The sequence below is a fragment of the Scyliorhinus torazame genome, chromosome 9, assembly GCF_047496885.1.
Source record: "Scyliorhinus torazame isolate Kashiwa2021f chromosome 9, sScyTor2.1, whole genome shotgun sequence".
NCBI lineage: Eukaryota > Metazoa > Chordata > Chondrichthyes > Carcharhiniformes > Scyliorhinidae > Scyliorhinus > Scyliorhinus torazame.
Genome location: NC_092715.1, coordinates 401,564 through 420,691, shown reverse-complemented (window position 1 = coordinate 420,691; position 19,128 = coordinate 401,564). Strand labels below are relative to the sequence as shown.

General features: G+C 48.6%; 1 protein-coding gene across 1 annotated transcript in view; it reads left to right on the top strand.

The window, feature by feature from the left end:
- LOC140429043 (WD repeat-containing protein 70) overlaps window positions 1-19,128 on the top strand; it is a 208,128-nt gene that overhangs the window by 175,356 nt on the left and 13,644 nt on the right. The window contains exons 16-17 of the mRNA XM_072515572.1: window positions 2,744-2,860; window positions 3,061-3,223. Coding sequence (XP_072371673.1) covers window positions 2,744-2,860; window positions 3,061-3,223 — 280 coding nt within the window. The remainder of the gene's footprint in view (window positions 1-2,743; window positions 2,861-3,060; window positions 3,224-19,128) is intronic.

Genomic DNA, 19,128 nt, shown 5'->3' with positions numbered 1-19,128 from the left:
TATTCTATTAGCCTGGGGCTCAGCATTCTCCTCCACAACATTATCTTTTTCCTGAGTGAATACTGACGAAAAATATTCATTTAGTATCTCGCCTATCTCTTCAGACTCCACACACAATTTCCTATCCCTGTCCTTGACTGGTCCTACTCTTTCCCTAGTCATTCGCTTATTCCTGACATACCTATAGAAAGCTTTTGGGTTTTCCTTGATCCTTCCTGCCAAATACTTCTCATGTCCCCTCCTTGCTCGTCTTAGCTCTCTCTTTAGATCCTTCCTCGCTTCCTTGTAACTATCCATCGCCCCAACCGAAACTTCACACCTCATCTTCACATAGGCCTCCTTCTTCCTCTTAACAAGAGATTCCACTTCCTTGGTAAACCACGGTTCCCTCGCTCGACGCCTTCCTCCCTGTCTGACCGGTACATACTTATCAATGACCGGTACATACTTATCAAACTCTGATGTGTCCCACACCCCTCACTGTAGCACTCTGATATATCCCACAACCCTCACTGTAACACTGATACACCCCACACCCCTCACTGTAACACTGATATACCCCACACCCCTCACTGTAACACTGATATACCCCACACCCCTCACTGTAACACTGATATACCCCACACCCCTCACTGTAACACTCTGATATACCCCACGCCCCTCACTGTAACACTCTGATATACCCCACACCCCTCACTGTAACACACTGATATATCCCACACCCCTCACTGTAACACTGATATACCTCACACCCAATCACTGTAACACTCTGATGTACCCCACACTCCTCACTGTAACACACTGATATATCCCACACCCCTCACTGTAACACTGATATACCCCACACCCCTCACTGTAACACTGATATACCCCACACCCCTCACTGTAACACTGATATATCCCACACCCCTCACTGTAACACTCTCTGATATACCCCACACCCCTCACTGTAACACTGATATACCCCACATCCCTCACTGTAACACTAATATATTCCACACCCCTCACTAACACTCTGATATACCCCACACCCCTCACTGTAACACTCTGATATACCCCACACCCCTCACTGTAACACTCTAATATATTCCACACCCCTCACTGTAACACTCTGATATACCCCACACCCCTCACTGTAACATTCTGATATACCCCACACCCCTCACTGTAGCACTCTGATATACCCCACACCTACATAGAACATAGAACAATACAGCGCAGTACAGGCCCTTCGGCCCACGATGTTGCACCGAAACAAAAGGCATCTAACCTACACTATACCATTATCATCCATATGTTTATCCAATAAACTTTTAAATGCCCTCAATGTTGGCGAGTTCACTACTGTAGCAGGTAGGGCATTCCACGGCCTCACTCCTCTTTGCGTAAAGAACCTACCTCTGACCTCTGTCCTATATCTATTACCCCTCAGTTTAAAGTTATGTCCCCTCGTGCCAGCCATTTCCATCCGCGGGAGAAGGCTCTCACTGTCCACCCTATCCAACCCCCTGATCATTTTGTATGCCTCTATTAAGTCTCCTCTTAACCTTCTTCTCTCCAACGAAAACAACCTCAAGTCCATCAGCCTTTCCTCATAAGATTTTCCCTCCATACCAAGCAACATCCTGGTAAATCTCCTCTGCACCCGCTCCAAAGCCTCCACGTCCTTCCTATAATGCGGTGACCAGAACTGTACGCAATACTCCAAATGCGGCCGTACCAGAGTTCTGTACAGCTGCAACATGACCTCCTGACTCCGGAACTCAATCCCTCTACCAATAAAGGCCAACACTCCATAGGCCTTCTTCACCACCCTATCAACCTGGGTGGCAACTTTCAGGGATCTATGTACATGGACACCTAGATCCCTCTGCTCATCCACACTTCCAAGAACTTTACCATTAGCCAAATATTCCGTATTCCTGTTATTCCTTCCAAAGTGAATCACCTCACACTTCTCTACATTAAACTCCATTTGCCACCTCTCAGCCCAGCTCTACAGCTTATCTATATCCCTCTGTAACCTGCTACTTCCTTCCACACTATCGACAACACCACCAACTTTAGTATCGTCTACAAATTTACTCACCCACCCTTCTGCGCCTTCCTCTAGGTCATTGATAAAAATGACAAACAGCAACGGCCCCAGAACAGATCCTGGTGGTACTCCACTTGTGACTGAACTCCATTCTGAACATTTCCCATCAACCACCACCCTCTGTCTTCTTTCAGCTAGCCAATTTCTGATCCACATCTCTAAATCACCCTCAATCCCCAACCTCCGTATTTTCTGCAATAGCCTACCGTGGGGAACCTTATCAAACGCTTTGCTGAAATCCATATACACCACATCAACTGCTCTACCCTCGTCTACCTGTTCAGTCACCTTCTCAAAGAGCTCGATAAGGTTTGTGAGGCATGACCTACCCTTCACAAAGCCATGCTGACTATCCCTGATCATATTATTCCTATCTAGATGATTATAAATCTTGTCTCTTATAATCCCCTCCAAGACTTTACCCACTACAGACGTGAGGCTCACCGGTCTATAGTTGCCGGGGTTGTCTCTGCTCCCCTTTTTGAACAAAGGGACCACATTTGCTATCCTCCAGTCCTCTGGCACTATTCCTGTAGCCAATGATGACATAAAAATCAAAGCCTTCCTGTCTAATCAGACCTGTGAACATTAGCTTTGGTACATCAGTACAATCGTCGTTAAACAAATTGTTTTATCTGTTCTCAGCTCATGCTTTGCCCATGTTCCGGGAACCCAGACAGAAGAGTACCAGGAAACAGCTGGAGAAGGATCGGCTCGACCCTATTAAATCCCACAAACCAGAACCTCCTGTATCCGGACCAGGTATCCTGCCTTTCACATTTCTGTCATGACAGCGAGCTACATGTGATGTCCCGTCTGTTAACAAAGGCTATTACAGAATCTGGCAGCTGCTGCGAAGCTTCGGCTTGAGATTCGGACAATTGCATCAACGTTCCTGTGGTTCAGGATGAGTGTTGGGGATCTAATGTGGTTCAGACCTGCTAACCTTACCTTTGTTACAGGTCGTGGTGGACGTGTTGGGACTCATGGCGGAACGCTATCATCATTCATTGTGAAGAACATCGCTCTGGATAAAACGGACGACAGTAACCCACGCGAAGCTATCTTGCGTCACGCAAAAGAAGCCGAACGGAACCCATACTGGGTGGCACCGGCCTATGTGAAGTGAGTCTATTCAATGCAAAACCAGAGTCTCAGCTTGGTGGGAGAGTTGGGACGCGTGTCTGAGGTTGGTGTGGAGAGAGGGACAATGAGCTGTCTCACTGGCTCCATTCACAGTACAGGACTTGAATATATTGCAATTCCGGACAAGACCCCAATAGTGACTCGGACACCACACAGAAACCCCAATATTTTATTTTAAATTTGACTGTGAGGAAAGGAGGCCTCGTTCCAAGAGTGATTTCACTATGAAATCAGGATCTGGTTTATTAAAACAAACTTTGAGAACACAGTCTTAAAATATCTTTAACATCACAGCAGAAAATAGTTACAATTACCCCTTAAACAATACTGCTCTACACAGTGATACAATACCCCTAACTGTTATCTTTATTCCCTGTCAAACAAAACCATCTCTCGTCCCAAACCCATGCAGACATGGGGAGAATGTGCAAACTCCACACGGACAATGACCCAGGGCAGGGATACGAAGCTGGGTCTCAGCGCTGAAATTCCAGTGCTAACCACTGCACCATATGCCACCCTCCACTTTTCTGCCCATTTGCCCATCCCTCCTTTGTCTTCCTGTAACCCAAGACACTCAACCTCACTGTTACCACCCGGCCAATCTTAGTGTCATCCGCAAACTTACTGATCCTACCCCCACATAGACACCTATGTTGTTTATATAAATGACAAACAATTGAGGACTCAGCACAGATCCCTGTGGTACCCCACTGGACACTGGCTCACAGTCACTAACGCAGCCGTCTGTCATCACCCTCTGTCTCCTACAGCTCAGCCAGCTTTGAATCCACCTTATCAGGTTCCCCTGTATCCCATGTACATTTGCCTTTTTAATAAGTCTCCCATGTGGGACCTTGTCAAAGGCTTTGCTGAAATCCATGTAAACTACATCAACTACACTACCCTCATCTACACACCTGGTCACATGCTTAAAAAATTCAATCAAATTTATGAGCCATGACCTCCCTCTGACAAAGCCATGCTGACTATTCCTAATCTAACCTTGCCTCTCCAAGATTCTCTCCTTCAGAATTTTCCCCAATAATTTCCCTGTCACTGACATGAGACTCACTGATCTATAGTTCCCTGGCTTATCTCTGTAACCTTTCTTCAATAGTGGGACCACATTAGCTGTTCTCCAGTCCTCTGCATCTCCTGCATGGCGAGAGGAATTAAAAATTTGGGCCTGAGCCGCGGCAATCTCCTCTCTCGCCTCGCACAGCATCCTGGGACACAATTCATCCAGACAAAGAACAAAGAAATGTACAGCACAGGAACAGGCCCTTCGGCCCTCCAAGCCCGTGCCGACCATACTGCCCGACTAAACTACAATCTTCTACACTTCCTGGGTCCGTATCCCTCTATTCCCATCCTATTCATATATTTGTCAAGATGCCCCTTAAATGTCCCTATCGTCCCTGCTTCCACCACCTCCTCCGGTAGCGAGTTCCAGGCACCCACTACCCTCTGCGTAAAAAACTTACCTCGTACATCTACTCTAAACCTTGCCCCTCTCACCTTAAACCTATGTCCCCTAGTAATTGACCCCTCTACCCTGGGGAAAAGCCTCTGACTATCCACTCTGTCTATGCTCCTCATAATTTTGTATACCTCTATCAGGTCGCCCCTCAACCTCCTTCGTTCCAGTGAGAACAAACCGAGTTTATTCAATCGCTCCTCATAGCTTATGCCCTCCATACCAGGCAACATTCTGGTAAATCTCTTCTGCACCCTCTCTAAAGCCTCCACATCCTTCTGGTAGTGTGGCGACCAGAATTGAACACTATACTCCAAGTGTGGCCTAACTAAGGTTCTATACAGCTGCAACATGACTTGCCAATTCTTACACTCAATGTCCCGGCCAATGAAGGCAAGCATGCCGTATGCCTTCTTGACTACCTTCTCCACCTGTGTTGCCCCTTTCAATGACCTGTGGACCTGTACTCCTAGATCTCTTTGACTTTCAATACTCTTGAGGGTTCTACCATTCACTGTATATTCCCTACCTGCATTAGCCCTTCCAAAATGCATTACCTCACATTTGTCCGGATTAAACTCCATCTGCCATCTCTCCGCCCAAGTCTCCAGACAATCTAAATCCTGCTGTATCCTCAGACAGTCCTCATCGCTATCCGCAATTCCACCAACCTTTGTGTCGTCTGCAAACTTACTAATCAGACCAGTTACATTTTCCTCCAAATCATTTATATATACTACAAAGAGCAAAGGTCCCAGCACTGATCCCTGTGGAACACCACTGGTCACAGCCCTCCAATTAGAAAAGCATCCCTCCATTGCTACCCTCTGCCTTCTATGGCCTAGCCAGTTCTGTATCCACCTTGCCAGCTCACCCCTGATCCCGTGTGACTTCACCTTTTGTACTAGTCTACCATGAGGGACCTTGTCAAAGGCCTTACTGAAGTCCATATAGACAACATCTACTGCCCTACCTGTATCAATCATCTTAGTGACCTCCTCGAAAAACTCTATCAAGTTAGTGAGACACGACCTCCCCTTCACAAAACCGTGCTGCCTCTCACTAATACGTCCATTTGCTTCCAAATGGGAGTAGATCCTGTCTCGAAGAATTCTCTCCAGTAATTTCCCTACCACTGAAGTAAGGCTCACCGGCCTGTAGTTCCCGGGATTATCCTTGCTACCCTTCTTAAACAGAGGAACAACATTGGCTATTCTCCAGTCCTCCGGGACATCCCCTGAAGACAGCGAGGATCCAAAGATTTCTGTCAAGGCCTCAGCAATTTCCTCTCCAGCCTCCTTCAGTATTCTGGGGTAGATCCCATCAGGCCCTGGGGACTTATCTACCTTAATATTTTTTAAGACACCCAACACCTCGTCTTTTTGGATCACAATGTGACCCAGGCTATCTACACCCCCTTCTCCAGACTCAACATCTACCAATTCCTTCTCTTTGGTGAATACTGATGCAAAGTATTCATTTAGTACCTCGCCCATTTCCTCTGGCTCCACACATAGATTCCCTTGCCTATCCTTCAGTGGGCCAACCGTTTCCCTGGCTACCCTCTTGGGATTTTCCTTAACCCTATTTGCCAATGACTTTTCATGACCCCTTCTAGCCCTCCTGACTCCTTGCTTAAGTTCCTTCCTACTTTCCTTATATGCCACACAGGCTTCGTCTGTTCCCAGCCTTTTAGCCCTGACAAATGCCTCCTTTTTCTTTTTGACGAGGCCTACAATATCACTCGTCATCCAAGGTTCCCGAAAATTGCCGTATTTATCTTTCTTCCTCACAGGAACATGCCTGTCCTGTATTCCTTTCAACTGACACTTGAAAGCCTCCCACATGTCAGATGTTGATTTGCCCTCAAACATCCGCCCCCAATCTATGTTCTTCAGTTCCCGCCTAATATTGTTATAATTAGCCTTCCCCCAATTTAGCACATTCATCCTCGGACCACTCTTATCCTTGTCCACCAGTACTTTAAAACTTACTGAATTGTGGTCACTGTTACCGAAATGCTCCCCTACTGAAACATCTACCACCTGGCCGGGCTCATTCCCCAATACCAGGTCCAGTACCGCCCCTTCCCTAGTTGGACTGTCTACAAAGACCTGGAGATTTTAAAGTTGCCAACACGTCCAGTCACAGAATCATACAATTTACAGGGCCGAACGAGGCCATTCGGCCCAACAAGTCTGCACCAGCCCTTGGAAAGAGCACCCTACTTAAACCCACACACACCTCCACCCTATCCCTGTAACCCAGTAACCCCACCTAGCCTTTTTGGGCACTAAGGACAATTTATCATGGCCAATCCACCTAACCTGCACATCTTTGGACTGTGGGAGGAAACCGGAGCACCCGGAGGAAACCCACGCAGACACAGGGAGAACGTGCAGACTCCACACAGACAGTGACCCAGCGGGGAATCGAACCTGGGACGTTGAGAGCTGTGAAGCAACTGTGCTAACCACTGTGCTACCATGCTTACCTTGTCAACTTCTGCAACAATTTGCAAAAGACCCTCACAATCTCTTTCCCCGAGTTCCATAACTTTTAATCTAGGCAAATGTGAGGTAATGCATTTTGGTAAGTTGAACAGAGAGGGGAAATCTCCGTCAATGGCAAAACCTTTAGGATGCGATCTAGGTGTGCAGGTCCACAAATCTTTGAAAGTGGCAATACAAGTGGATAAGGTAGTCAAGAAAGCACACGGAATGCTTGCCTTCATTGGACGGGGCATCAGGTATACAAACTGGCAAGTCATGCTACAGTTATAGGAAATTGAAAACAGCGCGGGAGCTGAGTGAGCCGGGACAGTGAAAACAGCGCGGGAGCTGAGTGAGCCGGGACAGTGAAAACAGCGCGGGAGGTGAGTAAGCCGGGACAGTGAAAACAGCGCGGGAGGTGAGTGAGCCGGGACAGTGAAAACAGCGCGGGAGCTGAGTGAGCCGGGACATTGAAAACAGCGCGGGAGCTGAGTGAGCCGGGACAGTGAAAACAGCGCGGGAGCTGAGTGAGCCGGGACAGTGAAAACAGCGCGGGAGCTGAGTGAGCCGGGACAGTGAAAACAGCGCGAGAGCTGAGTGAGCCGGGACAGTGAAAAGAGCGCGAGAGGTGAGTGAGCGGGGCAGTGAAAACAGCGCGAAAACAGCGCGAGAGGAGAGAGAGAGCCGGGACTGTGAAAACAGCGCGAGAGGAGAGAGAGCCAGGAGATTTAAAAAGCGCGGGAGATTTTAAAAGCGCGGGAGCTGCGAGTCGGAGCGGAGATTTAAAAAGCGCAGGAGCTGCGAGTCAGAGCGGAGATTTTAAAAGATCGCGGCCTAGTTTCGGGAGCCGTTCGGAGGAGGAGGAGCAGTCTGTCAGGGAGAGAACCTGAGAACATCTAAGACACTCAGAAGGTAAGAAGGTAAGTAAGTGATTTTTACTCATTTTTACTTTTATACCATTTTCAAATTGTGTGTGTCGGGGGGAAACTGAAGTGACATCACAGAAAAGCTGTGACCTGAGTGGCTGGTTGGGAATCTACACTAAACTAAAAAATTAAGCATTGATAACTAATTAAACAGAATTACTGAATTATAATTTAGAGGGATATCTAAGCCAGAGATCGGAGAGTACTATATTTAGCTTTCGCATTTATATTAGAAATCTAGTGCTAGGAAACAGATAGTTAACAGTAACTTTGAAAAAATGCTTTTAAAATATATTTTTTTTTACAATTTTTAAACTTTTAATTTTAATTATTTGACGCAATGTCAGTTAGAGGGGTGCAGTGCTCTGACTGTGAGATGTGGCAGGTCCGGGAGGTTTCCAGCGTCCCGGATGGCTTCATCTGCAGAAAGTGCACCCAACTGGAGCTCCTCACAGACCGCATGGTTCGGTTGGAGCAGCAATTGGATGCACTTAGGAGCATGCAGGTGGCGGAAAGTGTCATAGATAGCAGTTATATAAATGTGGTCGCACCCAAGGTGCAGGCAGAGAAATGGGTGACCACCAGAAAGGGCAGGCAGTCAGTGCAGGAATCCCCTGTGGTTGTCCCCCTCTCGAACAGGTATACCCCTTTGGATACTGTCGGGGGGGATAGCCTATCAGGGGAAAACAGCAGCAGCCAGAGCAGTGGCACCACGGCTGGCTCTGATGTTCAGAAGGGAGGGTCAAAGCGCAGAAGAGCAATAGTAATAGGGGACTCTATAGTCAGGGGCACAGATAGGTGCTTCTGTGGACGTGAAAGAGACTCCAGGATGGTATGTTGCCTCCCTGGTGCCAGGGTCCAGAATGTCTCCGAACGGGTAGAGGGCATCCTGAAGGGGGAGGACAAACAGGCAGAGGTCGTTGTACATATTGGTACTAACGACATAGGCAGGAAGGGGCATGAGGTCCTGCAGCAGGAGTTCAGGGAGCTAGGCAGAAAGTTAGACGACAGGACCTCTAGGGTTGTAATCTCGGGATTACTCCCTGTGCCACGTGCCAGTCAGGCTAGAAATAGGAAGATAGAGCAGCTAAACACGTGGCTAAACAGCTGGTGTAGGAGGGAGGGTTTCCGTTATCTGGACCACTGGGAGCTCTTCCGGGGCAGGTGTGACCTATATAAGAAGGACGGGTTGCATCTAAACCGGAGAGGCATAAATATCCTGGCCGCGAGGTTTGCTAGTGTCACACGGGAGGGTTTAAACTAGTATGGCAGGGGGGTGGGCACGGGAGCAATAGGTCAGAAGGTGAGAGCATTGAGGGAGAACTAGGGAATAGGGACAGTGGGGCTCTGAGGCAGAGCAGACAGGGAGAAGTTGCTGAACACAGCGGGTCTGGTGGCCTGAAGTGCATATGTTTTAATGCAAGAAGTATTACGGGTAAGGCAGATGAACTTAGAGCTTGGATTAGTACTTGGAACTATGATGTTGTTGCCATTACAGAGACCTGGTTGAGGGAAGGGCAGGATTGGCAGCTAAACGTTCCAGGATTTAGATGTTTCAGGCGGGATAGAGGGGGATGTAAAAGGGGTGGCGGAGTTGCGCTACTGGTTAGGGAGAATATCACAGCTGTACTGCGGGAGGACACCTCAGAGGGCAGTGAGGCTATATGGGTAGAGATCAGGAATAAGAAGGGTGCAGTAACAATGTTGGGGTTTTACTACAGGCCTCCCAACAGCCAGTGGGAGATAGAGGAGCAGATAGGTAGACAGATTTTGGAAAAGAGTAAAAACAACAGGGTTGTGGTGATGGGAGACTTCAACTTCCCCAATATTGACTGGGACTCACTTAGTGTCAGGGGCTTAGACGGGGTGGAGTTTGTAAGGAGCATCCAGGAGGGCTTCTTAAAACAATATGTAGACAGTCCAACTAGGGAAGGGTCGGTACTGGACCTGGTATTGGGGAATGAGCCCAGCCAGGTGGTAGATGTTTCAGTAGGGGACCATTTCGGTAACAGTGACCACAATTCAGTAAGTTTTAAAGTACTGGTGGACAAGGATAAGAGTGGTCCTAGGATGAATGTGCTAAATTGGGGGAAGGCTAATTATAACAATATTAGGCGGGAACTGAAGAACATAGATTGGGGGCGGATGTTTGAGGGCAAATCAACATCTGACATGTGGGTGGCTTTCAAGTGGCAGTTGAAAGGAATTCAGGACCGGCATGTTCCTGTGAGGAAGAAGGATAAATACGGCAATTTTCGGGAACCTTGGATGACGAGAGATATTGTAGGCCTCGTCAAAAAGAAAAAGGAGGCATTTGTCAGGGCTAAAAGGCTGGGAACAGACGAAGCCTGCGTGGAATATAAGGAAAGTAGGAAGGAACTTAAGCAAGGAGTCAGGAGGGCTAGAAGGGGTCACGAAAAGTCATTGGCAAATAGGGTTAAGGAAAATCCCAAGGCTTTTTACACGTACATAAAAAGCAAGAGGGTAGCCAGGGAAAGGGTTGGCCCACTGAAGGATAGGCAAGGGAATCTATGTGTGGAGCCAGAGGAAATGGGCGAGGTACTAAATGAATACTTTGCATCAGTATTCACCAAAGAGAAGAAATTGGTAGATGTTGAGTCTGGAGAAGGGTGTGCAGATAGCCTGGGTCACATTGAGATCCAAAAAGACGAGGTGTTGGGTGTCTTAAAAAATATTAAGGTAGATAAGTCCCCAGGGCCTGATGGGATCTACCCCAGAATACTGAAGGAGGCTGGAGAGGAAATTGCTGAGGCCTTGACAGAAATCTTTGGATCCTCGCTGTCTTCAGGGGATGTCCCGGAGGACTGGAGAATAGCCAATGTTGTTCCTCTGTTTAAGAAGGGTAGCAAGGATAATCCAGGGAACTACAGGCCGGTGAGCCTTACTTCAGTGGTAGGGAAATTACTGGAGAGAATTCTTCGAGACAGGATCTACTCCCATTTGGAAGCAAATGGACGTATTAGTGAGAAGCAGCATGGTTTTGTGAAGGGGAGGTCGTGTCTCACTAACTTGATAGAGTTTTTCGAGGAGGTCACAAAGATGATTGATGCAGGTAGGGCAGTGGATGTTGTCTATATGGACTTCAGTAAGGCCTTTGACAAGGTCCCTCATGGTAGACTAGTACAAAAGGTGAAGTCACACGGGATCAGGGGTGAGCTGGCAAGGTGGATACAGAACTGGCTAGGTCATAGAAGGCAGAGAGTAGCAATGGAAGGATGCTTTTCTAATTGGAGGGCTGTGACCAGTGGTGTTCCACAGGGATCAGTGCTGGGACCTTTGCTGTTCGTAGTATATATAAATGATTTGGAGGAAAATGTAACTGGTCTGATTAGTAAGTTTGCAGACGACACAAAGGTTGGTGCAATTGCGGATAGCGATGAGGACTGTCAGAGGATACAGCAGGATTTAGATTGTTTGGAGACTTGGGTGGAGAGATGGCAGATGGAGTTTAATCCGGACAAATGTGAGGTAATGCATTTTGGAAGGTGTAATGCAGGTAGGGAATATACAGTGAATTGTAGAACCCTCAAGAGTATTGAAAGTCAAAGAGATCTAGGAGTACAGGTCCACAGGTCATTGAAAGGGGCAACACAGGTGGAGAAGGTAGTCAAGAAGGCATACGGCATGCTTGCCTTCATTGGCCGGGGCATTGAGTATAAGGATTGGCAAGTCATGTTGCAGCTGTATAGAACCTTAGTTAGGCCACACTTGGAGTAGAGTGTTCAATTCTGGTCGCCACACTACCAGAAGGATGTGGAGGCTTTAGAGAGGGTGCAGAAGAGCTTTACCAGAATGTTGCCTGGTATGGAGGGCATTAGCTATGAGGAGCGATTGAATAAACTCGGTTTGTTCTCACTGGAACGAAGGAGGTTGAGGGGCGACCTGATAGAGGTCTACAAAATTATGAGGGACATAGACAGAGTGGATAGTCAGAGGCTTTTCCCCGGGGTAGAGGGGTCAATTACTAGGGGGCATAGGTTTAAGGTGAGAGGGGCAAGGTTTAGAGTAGATGTACGAGGCAAGTCTTTTACGCAGAGGGTAGTGGGTGCCTGGAACTCGCTACCGGAGGAGGTGGTGGAAGCAGGGACGATAGTGACATTTAAGGGGCATCTTGACAAATACATGAATAGGATGGGAAGAGAGGGATACGGACCCAGGAAGTGTAGAAGATTGTAGTTTTAACGGGCAGCATGGTCAGCACGGGCTTGGAGGGCCGAAGGGCCTGTTCCTGTGCTGTACATTTCTTTGTTCAATGCCTGCCTGGTACACACTGCTGTCCCTTTCCAATGTCTGTCTGGCACACACTGCTGTCCCTTTCCAATGTCTGCCTGGTACACACTGCTGTCCCTTTCCAATGTCTGTCTGGTACACTGCTGTCCCTTTCCAATGCCTGCCTGGTACACACTGCTGTCCCTTTCCAATGTCTGTCTGGTACACACTGCTGTCCCTTTCCAATGTCTGTCTGGTACACACTGCTGTCCCTTTCCAATGTCTGCCTGGTACACACTGCTGCCCCTATCCAATGTCTGGTACACACAGCTGTCCCTTTCCAATGTCTGCCTGGTACACATGGCTGTCCCTTTCCAATGTCTGCCTGGTACACACTGCTGTTCCTTTCCAATGTCTGCCTGGTACACACTGCTGTTCCTTTCCAATGTCTGCCTGGTACACACTGCTGTCCCTTTCCAATGTCTGCCTGGTACACACTGCTGTCCCTTTCCAATGCCTGGTACACACTGCTGCCCCTTTCCAATGTCTGCCTGGTACACACTGCTGTCCCTTTCCAATGCCTGCCTGGTACACACTGCTGTCCCTTTCCAATGCCTGTCTGGTACACACTGCTGTCCCTTTCCAATGTCTGCCTGGTGCACACTGCTGTCCCTTTCCAATGCCTCGTACACACTGCTGTCCCTTTCTAATGTCTGTCTGGTACACACTGCTGCCCCTTTCCAATGTCTGCCTGGTGCACACTGCTGTCCCTTTCCAATGCCTCGTACACACAGCTGCCCCTTTCTAATGTCTGCCTAGTACACACTGCTGTCCCTTTCCAATGCCTGCCTGGTACACACTGCTGTCCCTTTCCAATGCCTCGTACACACTGCTGTCCCTTTCCAATGTCTGTCTGGTACACACTGCTGTCTCTTTCCAATGTCTGCCTGGTACACACTGCTGTCCCTTTCCAATGCCTGCCTGGTACACACTGCTGTCCCTTTCCCATGTCTGTCTGGCACACACTGCTGTCCCTTTCCAATGCCTCGTACACACTGCTGTCCCTTTCCAATGCCTGCCTGGTACACACTGCTGTCCCTTTCCAATGCCTCGTACACACTGCTGTCCCTTTCCAATGTCTCTCTGGTACACACTGCTGTCCCTTTCCAATGTCTGTCTGGTACACACAGCTGTCCCTTTCCAATGTCTGCCTGGTACACACTGCTGTCCCTTTCCAGTGTCTGCCTGGTACACACTGCTGTCCCTTTCCAATGTCTGTCTGGTACACACTGCTGTCCCTTTCCGGTGTCTGCCTGGTACACACTGCTGTCCCTTTCCAGTGTCTGCCTGGTACACACTGCTGTCCCTTTCCAATGTCTGCCTGGTACACACTGCTGTCCCTTTCCAGTGTCTGCCTGGTACACACTGCTGTCCCTTTCCAATGTCTGCCTGGTACACACTGCTGTCCCTTTCCAGTGTCTGCCTGGTACACACTGCTGTCCCTTTCCAATGTCTGTCTGGTACACACTGCTGTCCCTTTCCAGTGTCTGCCTGGTACACACTGCTGTTCCTTTCCAATGTCTGTCTGGTACACACTGCTGTCCCTTTCCAATGTCTGCCTGGTACACACTGCTGCCCCTTTCCAATGTCTGTCTGGTACACACTGCTGTACCTTTGCAATGTCTGCCTGGTACACACTGCTGTTCCTTTCCAATGTCTGTCTGGTACACACTGCTGTCCCTTTCCAATGTCTGCCTGGTACACACTGCTGCCCCTTTCCAATGTCTGTCTGGTACACACTGCTGTACCTTTGCAATGTCTGTCTGGTACACACTGCTGTACCTTTGCAATGTCTGTCTGGTACACACTGCTGTCCCTTCCAATGTCTGCCTGGTACACACTGCTGTCCCTTTCCAATGTCTGCCTGGTACACACTGCTGTCCCTTTCCAATGTCTGCCTGGTACACACTGCTGTCCCTTTCCAATGTCTGCCTGGTACACACTGCTGCCCCTTTCCAATGTCTGGTACACACAGCTGTCCCTTTCCAATGTCTGCCTGGTACACATGGCTGTCCCTTTCCAATGTCTGTCTGGTACACACTGCTGTCCCTTTCCAATGTCTGCCTGGTACACACTGCTGTCCCTTTCCAATGTCTGCCTGGTACACACTGCTGTCCCTTTCCAATGTCTGCCTGGTACACACTGCTGTCCCTTTCCAATGCCTGGTACACACTGCTGTCCCTTTCCAATGTCTGGTACACACTGCTGTCCCTTTCCAATGTCTGGTACACACTGCTGCCCCTTTCCAATGTCTGTCTGGTACACACTGCTGTCCCTTTCCAATGTCTGCCTGGTACACACTGCTGTCCCTTTCCAATGTCTGCCTGGTACACACAGCTGTCCCTTTCCAATGTCTGCCTGGTACACACTGCTGTCCCTTTCCAATGTCTGCCTGGTGTACACACTGCTGTCCCTTTCCAATGTATGTCTGGTACACACTGCTGTCCCTTTCCAATGTCTGCCTGGTGTACACACTGCTGTCCCTTTCCAATGTCTGTCTGGTACACACAGCTGTCCCTTTCCAATGTCTGTCTGGTACACACTGCTGTCGCTTTCCAATGTCTGCCTGGTAGTCACTGCTGTCCCTTTCCAATGCCTGTCTGGTACACACTGCTGTCCCTTTCCAATGCCTGGTACACACTGCTGTCCCTTTCCAATGCCTGCCTGGTACACACTGCTGTCCCTTTCCAATGCCTGTCTGGTACACACTGCTGTCCCTTTCCAATGTCTGGTACACACTGCTGTCCCTTTCCAATGTCTGCCTGGTACACACTGCTGTCCCTTTCCAATGTCTGCCTGGTACACACTGCTGTCCCTTTCCAATGCCTGCCTGGTACACACTGCTGTCCCTTTCCAATGCCTGTCTGGTACACACTGCTGTCCCTTTCCAATGGCTGGTACACACTGCTGTCCCTTTCCAATGTCTGCCTGGTACACACTGCTGTCCCTTTCCAATGCCTGGTACACACTGCTGTCCCTTTCCAATGTCTGCCTGGTACACACTGCTGTCCCTTTCCAATGTCTGCCTGGTGTACACACTGCTGTCCCTTTCCAATGTCTGCCTGGTACACACTGCTGTCCCTTTCCAATGTCTGTCTGGTACACACAGCTGTACCTTTTCAATGTCTGCCTGGTACACACTGCTGTCCCTTTCCAATGTCTGTCTGGTACACATAGAACATAGAACAATACAGCGCAGTACAGGCCCTTCGGCCCACGATGTTGCACCGAAACAAAAGCCATCTAACCTACACTATGCCATTATCATCCATATGTTTATCCAATAAACTTTTAAATGCCCTCAATGTTGGCGAGTTCACTACTGTAGCAGGTAGGGCATTCCAAGGCCTCACTACTCTTTGCGTAAAGAACCTACCTCTGACCTCTGTCCTATATCTATTACCCCTCAGTTTAAAGTTATGTCCCCTCGTGCCAGCCATATCCATCCGCGGGAGAAGGCTCTCACTGTCCACCCTATCCAACCCCCTGATCATTTTGTATGCCTCTATTAAGTCTCCTCTTAACCTTCTTCTCTCCAACGAAAACAACCTCAAGTCCGTCAGCCTTTCCTCATAAGATTTTCCCTCCATACCAGGCAACATCCTGGTAAATCTCCTCTGCACCCGCTCCAAAGCCTCCACGTCCTTCCTATAATGCGGTGACCAGAACTGTACGCAATACTCCAAATGTGGCCGGACCAGAGTTCTGTACAGCTGCAACATGACCTCCCGACTCCGGAACTCAATCCCTCTACCAATAAAGGCCAACACTCCATAGGCCTTCTTCACAACCCTATCAACCTGGGTGGCAACTTTCAGGGATCTATGTACATGGACACCTAGATCCCTCTGCTCATCCACACTTTCAAGAACTTTACCATTAGCCAAATATTCCGCATTCCTGTTATTCCTTCCAAAGTGAATCACCTCACACTTCTCTACATTAAACTCCATTTGCCACCTCTCAGCCCAGCTCTGCAGCTTATCTATATCCCTCTGTAACCTGCTACATCCTTCCACACTATCGACAACACCACCGACTTTAGTATCGTCTGCAAATTTACTCACCCACCCTTCTGCGCCTTCCTCTAGGTCATTGATAAAAATGACAAACAGCAACGGCCCCAGAACAGATCCTTGTGGTACTCCACTTGTGACTGTACTCCATTCTGAACATTTCCCATCAACCACCACCCTCTGTCTTCTTTCAGCTAGCCAATTTCTGATCCACATCTCTAAATCACCCTCAATCCCCAGCCTCCGTATTTTTTGCAATAGCCTACCGTGGGGAACCTTATCAAACGCTTTGCTGAAATCCATATACACCACATCAACTGCTCTACCCTCGTCTACCTGTTCAGTCACCTTCTCAAAGAACTCAATAAGGTTTGTGAGGCATGACCTACCCTTCACAAAGCCATGCTGACTATCCCTGATCATATTATTCCTATCTAGATGATTATAAATCTTGTCCCTTATAATCCCCTCCAAGACTTTACCCACTACAGACGTGAGGCTCACCGGTCTATAGTTGCCGGGGTTGTCTCTGCTCCCCTTTTTGAACAAAGGGACCACATTTGCTGTCCTCCAGTCCTCTGGCACTATTCCTGTAGCCAATGACGACATAAAAATCAAAGCCAAAGGTCCAGCAATCTCTTCCCTGGCCTCCCATAGAATCCTTGGATAAATCCCATCAGGTCCCGGGGACTTATCTATTTTCAGCCTGTCCAGAATTGCCAACACCTCTTCCCTACGTACCTCAATGCCATCTATTCTATTAGCCTGGGGCTCAGCATTCTCCTCCACAACATTCTCTTTTTCCTGAGTGAATACTGACGAAAAATATTAATTTAGTATCTCACCTATCTCTTCAGACTCCACACACAATTTCCCATCCCTGTCCTTGACTGGTCCTACTCTTTCCCTAGTCATTCGCTTATTCCTGACATACCTATAGAAAGCTTTTGGGTTTTCCTTGATCCTTCCTGCCAAATACCTCTCATGTCCCCTCCTTGCTCGTCTTAGCTCTCTCTTTAGATCCTTCCTCGCTACCTTGTAACTATCCATCGCCCCAACCGAAACTTCACACTTCATCTTCACATAGGCCTTCTTCTTCCTCTTAACAAGAGATTCCACTTCCTTGGTAAACCACGGTTCCCTCGCTCGACGCCTTCCTCCCTGTCTGACCGGTACATACTTATCAAGAACACGCAGTAGCTGATCCTTGAACAAGCCCCACTTATCCAGTGTGCCCAACACTTGCAGCCTACTTCTCCACCTTATCCCCCCCAAGTCACGTCTAATGGCATCATAATTGCCCTTCCCCCAGCTATAACTCTTGCCCTGCGGTGTATACTTATCCCTTTCCATCATTAACGTAAACGTCACCGAATTGTGGTCACTGTCCCCAAAGTGCTCTCCTACCTCCAAATCCAACACCTGGCCTGGTTCATTACCCAAAACCAAATCCAACGTGGCCTCGCCTCTTGTTGGCCTGTCAACATATTGTTTCAGGAAACCCTCCTGCACACACTGTACAAAAAACGACCCATCTATTGTACTCGAACTATATCTTTTCCAGTCAATATTTGGAAAGTTAAAGTCTCCCATAATAACTACCCTGTTACTTTCGCTCATATCCAGAATCATCTTCGCCATCCTTTCCTCTACATCCCTAGAACTATTAGGAGGCCTATAAAAAACTCCCAACAGGGTGACCTCTCCTTTCCTGTTTCTAACTTCAGCCAATACTACCTCGGAAGAAGAGTCCCCATCTAGCATCCTCTCCGCCACCGTAATACTGCTCTTGACTAGCAGCGCCACACCTCCCCCTCTTTTGCCTCCTTCTCTGAGCTTACTAAAACACCTAAACCCCGGAACCTGCAACATCCATTCCTGTCCCTGCTCTATCCATGTCTCCGAAATGGCCACAACATCGAAGTCCCAGGTACCAACCCACGCTGCCAGTTCCCCTACCTTGTTTCGTATACTCCTGGCATTGAAGTAGACACACTTCAAACCACCTACCTGAACGCTGGCCCCCTCCTGCGACGTCAAATCGGTGCTCCTGACCTCTATACTCTCATTCTCCCTTACCCTAAAACTACAATCCAGGTTCCCATGCCCCTGCTGCATTAGTTTAAACCCCCCCAAAGAGCACTAACAAATCTCCCCCCCAGGATATTTGTGCCCCTCAGGTTCAGATGTAGACCATCCTGTCTGTAGAGGTCCCACCTTCCCCAGAAAGAGCCCCAGTTATCCAAAAATCTGAAACCCTCCCGCCTGCACCATCCCTGTAGCCACGTGTTTAAATGCTCTCTCTCCCTATTCCTCATCTCACTATCACGTGGCACGGGCAACAACCCAGAGATAACAACTCTGTTTGTTCTAGATCTGAGCTTCCATCCTAGCTCCCTGAAAGCCTGCCTGACATCCTTGTCCCCTTTCCTACCTGTGTCGTTGGTGCCAATGTGGACCACGACTTGGGGCTGCTCCCCCTCCCCCCTAAGGACCCGGAAAACACGATCTGAGACATCACGTACCCTTGCACCTGGGAGGCAACATACCAAACGTGAGTCTCTCACGCTCCCACAAAATCTCCTATCTGTGCCCCTGACTATAGAGTCCCCAATTACTAATGCTCTGCTCCTCTCCCCCCTTCCCTTCTGAGCAACAGGGACAGACTCCGTGCCAGAGG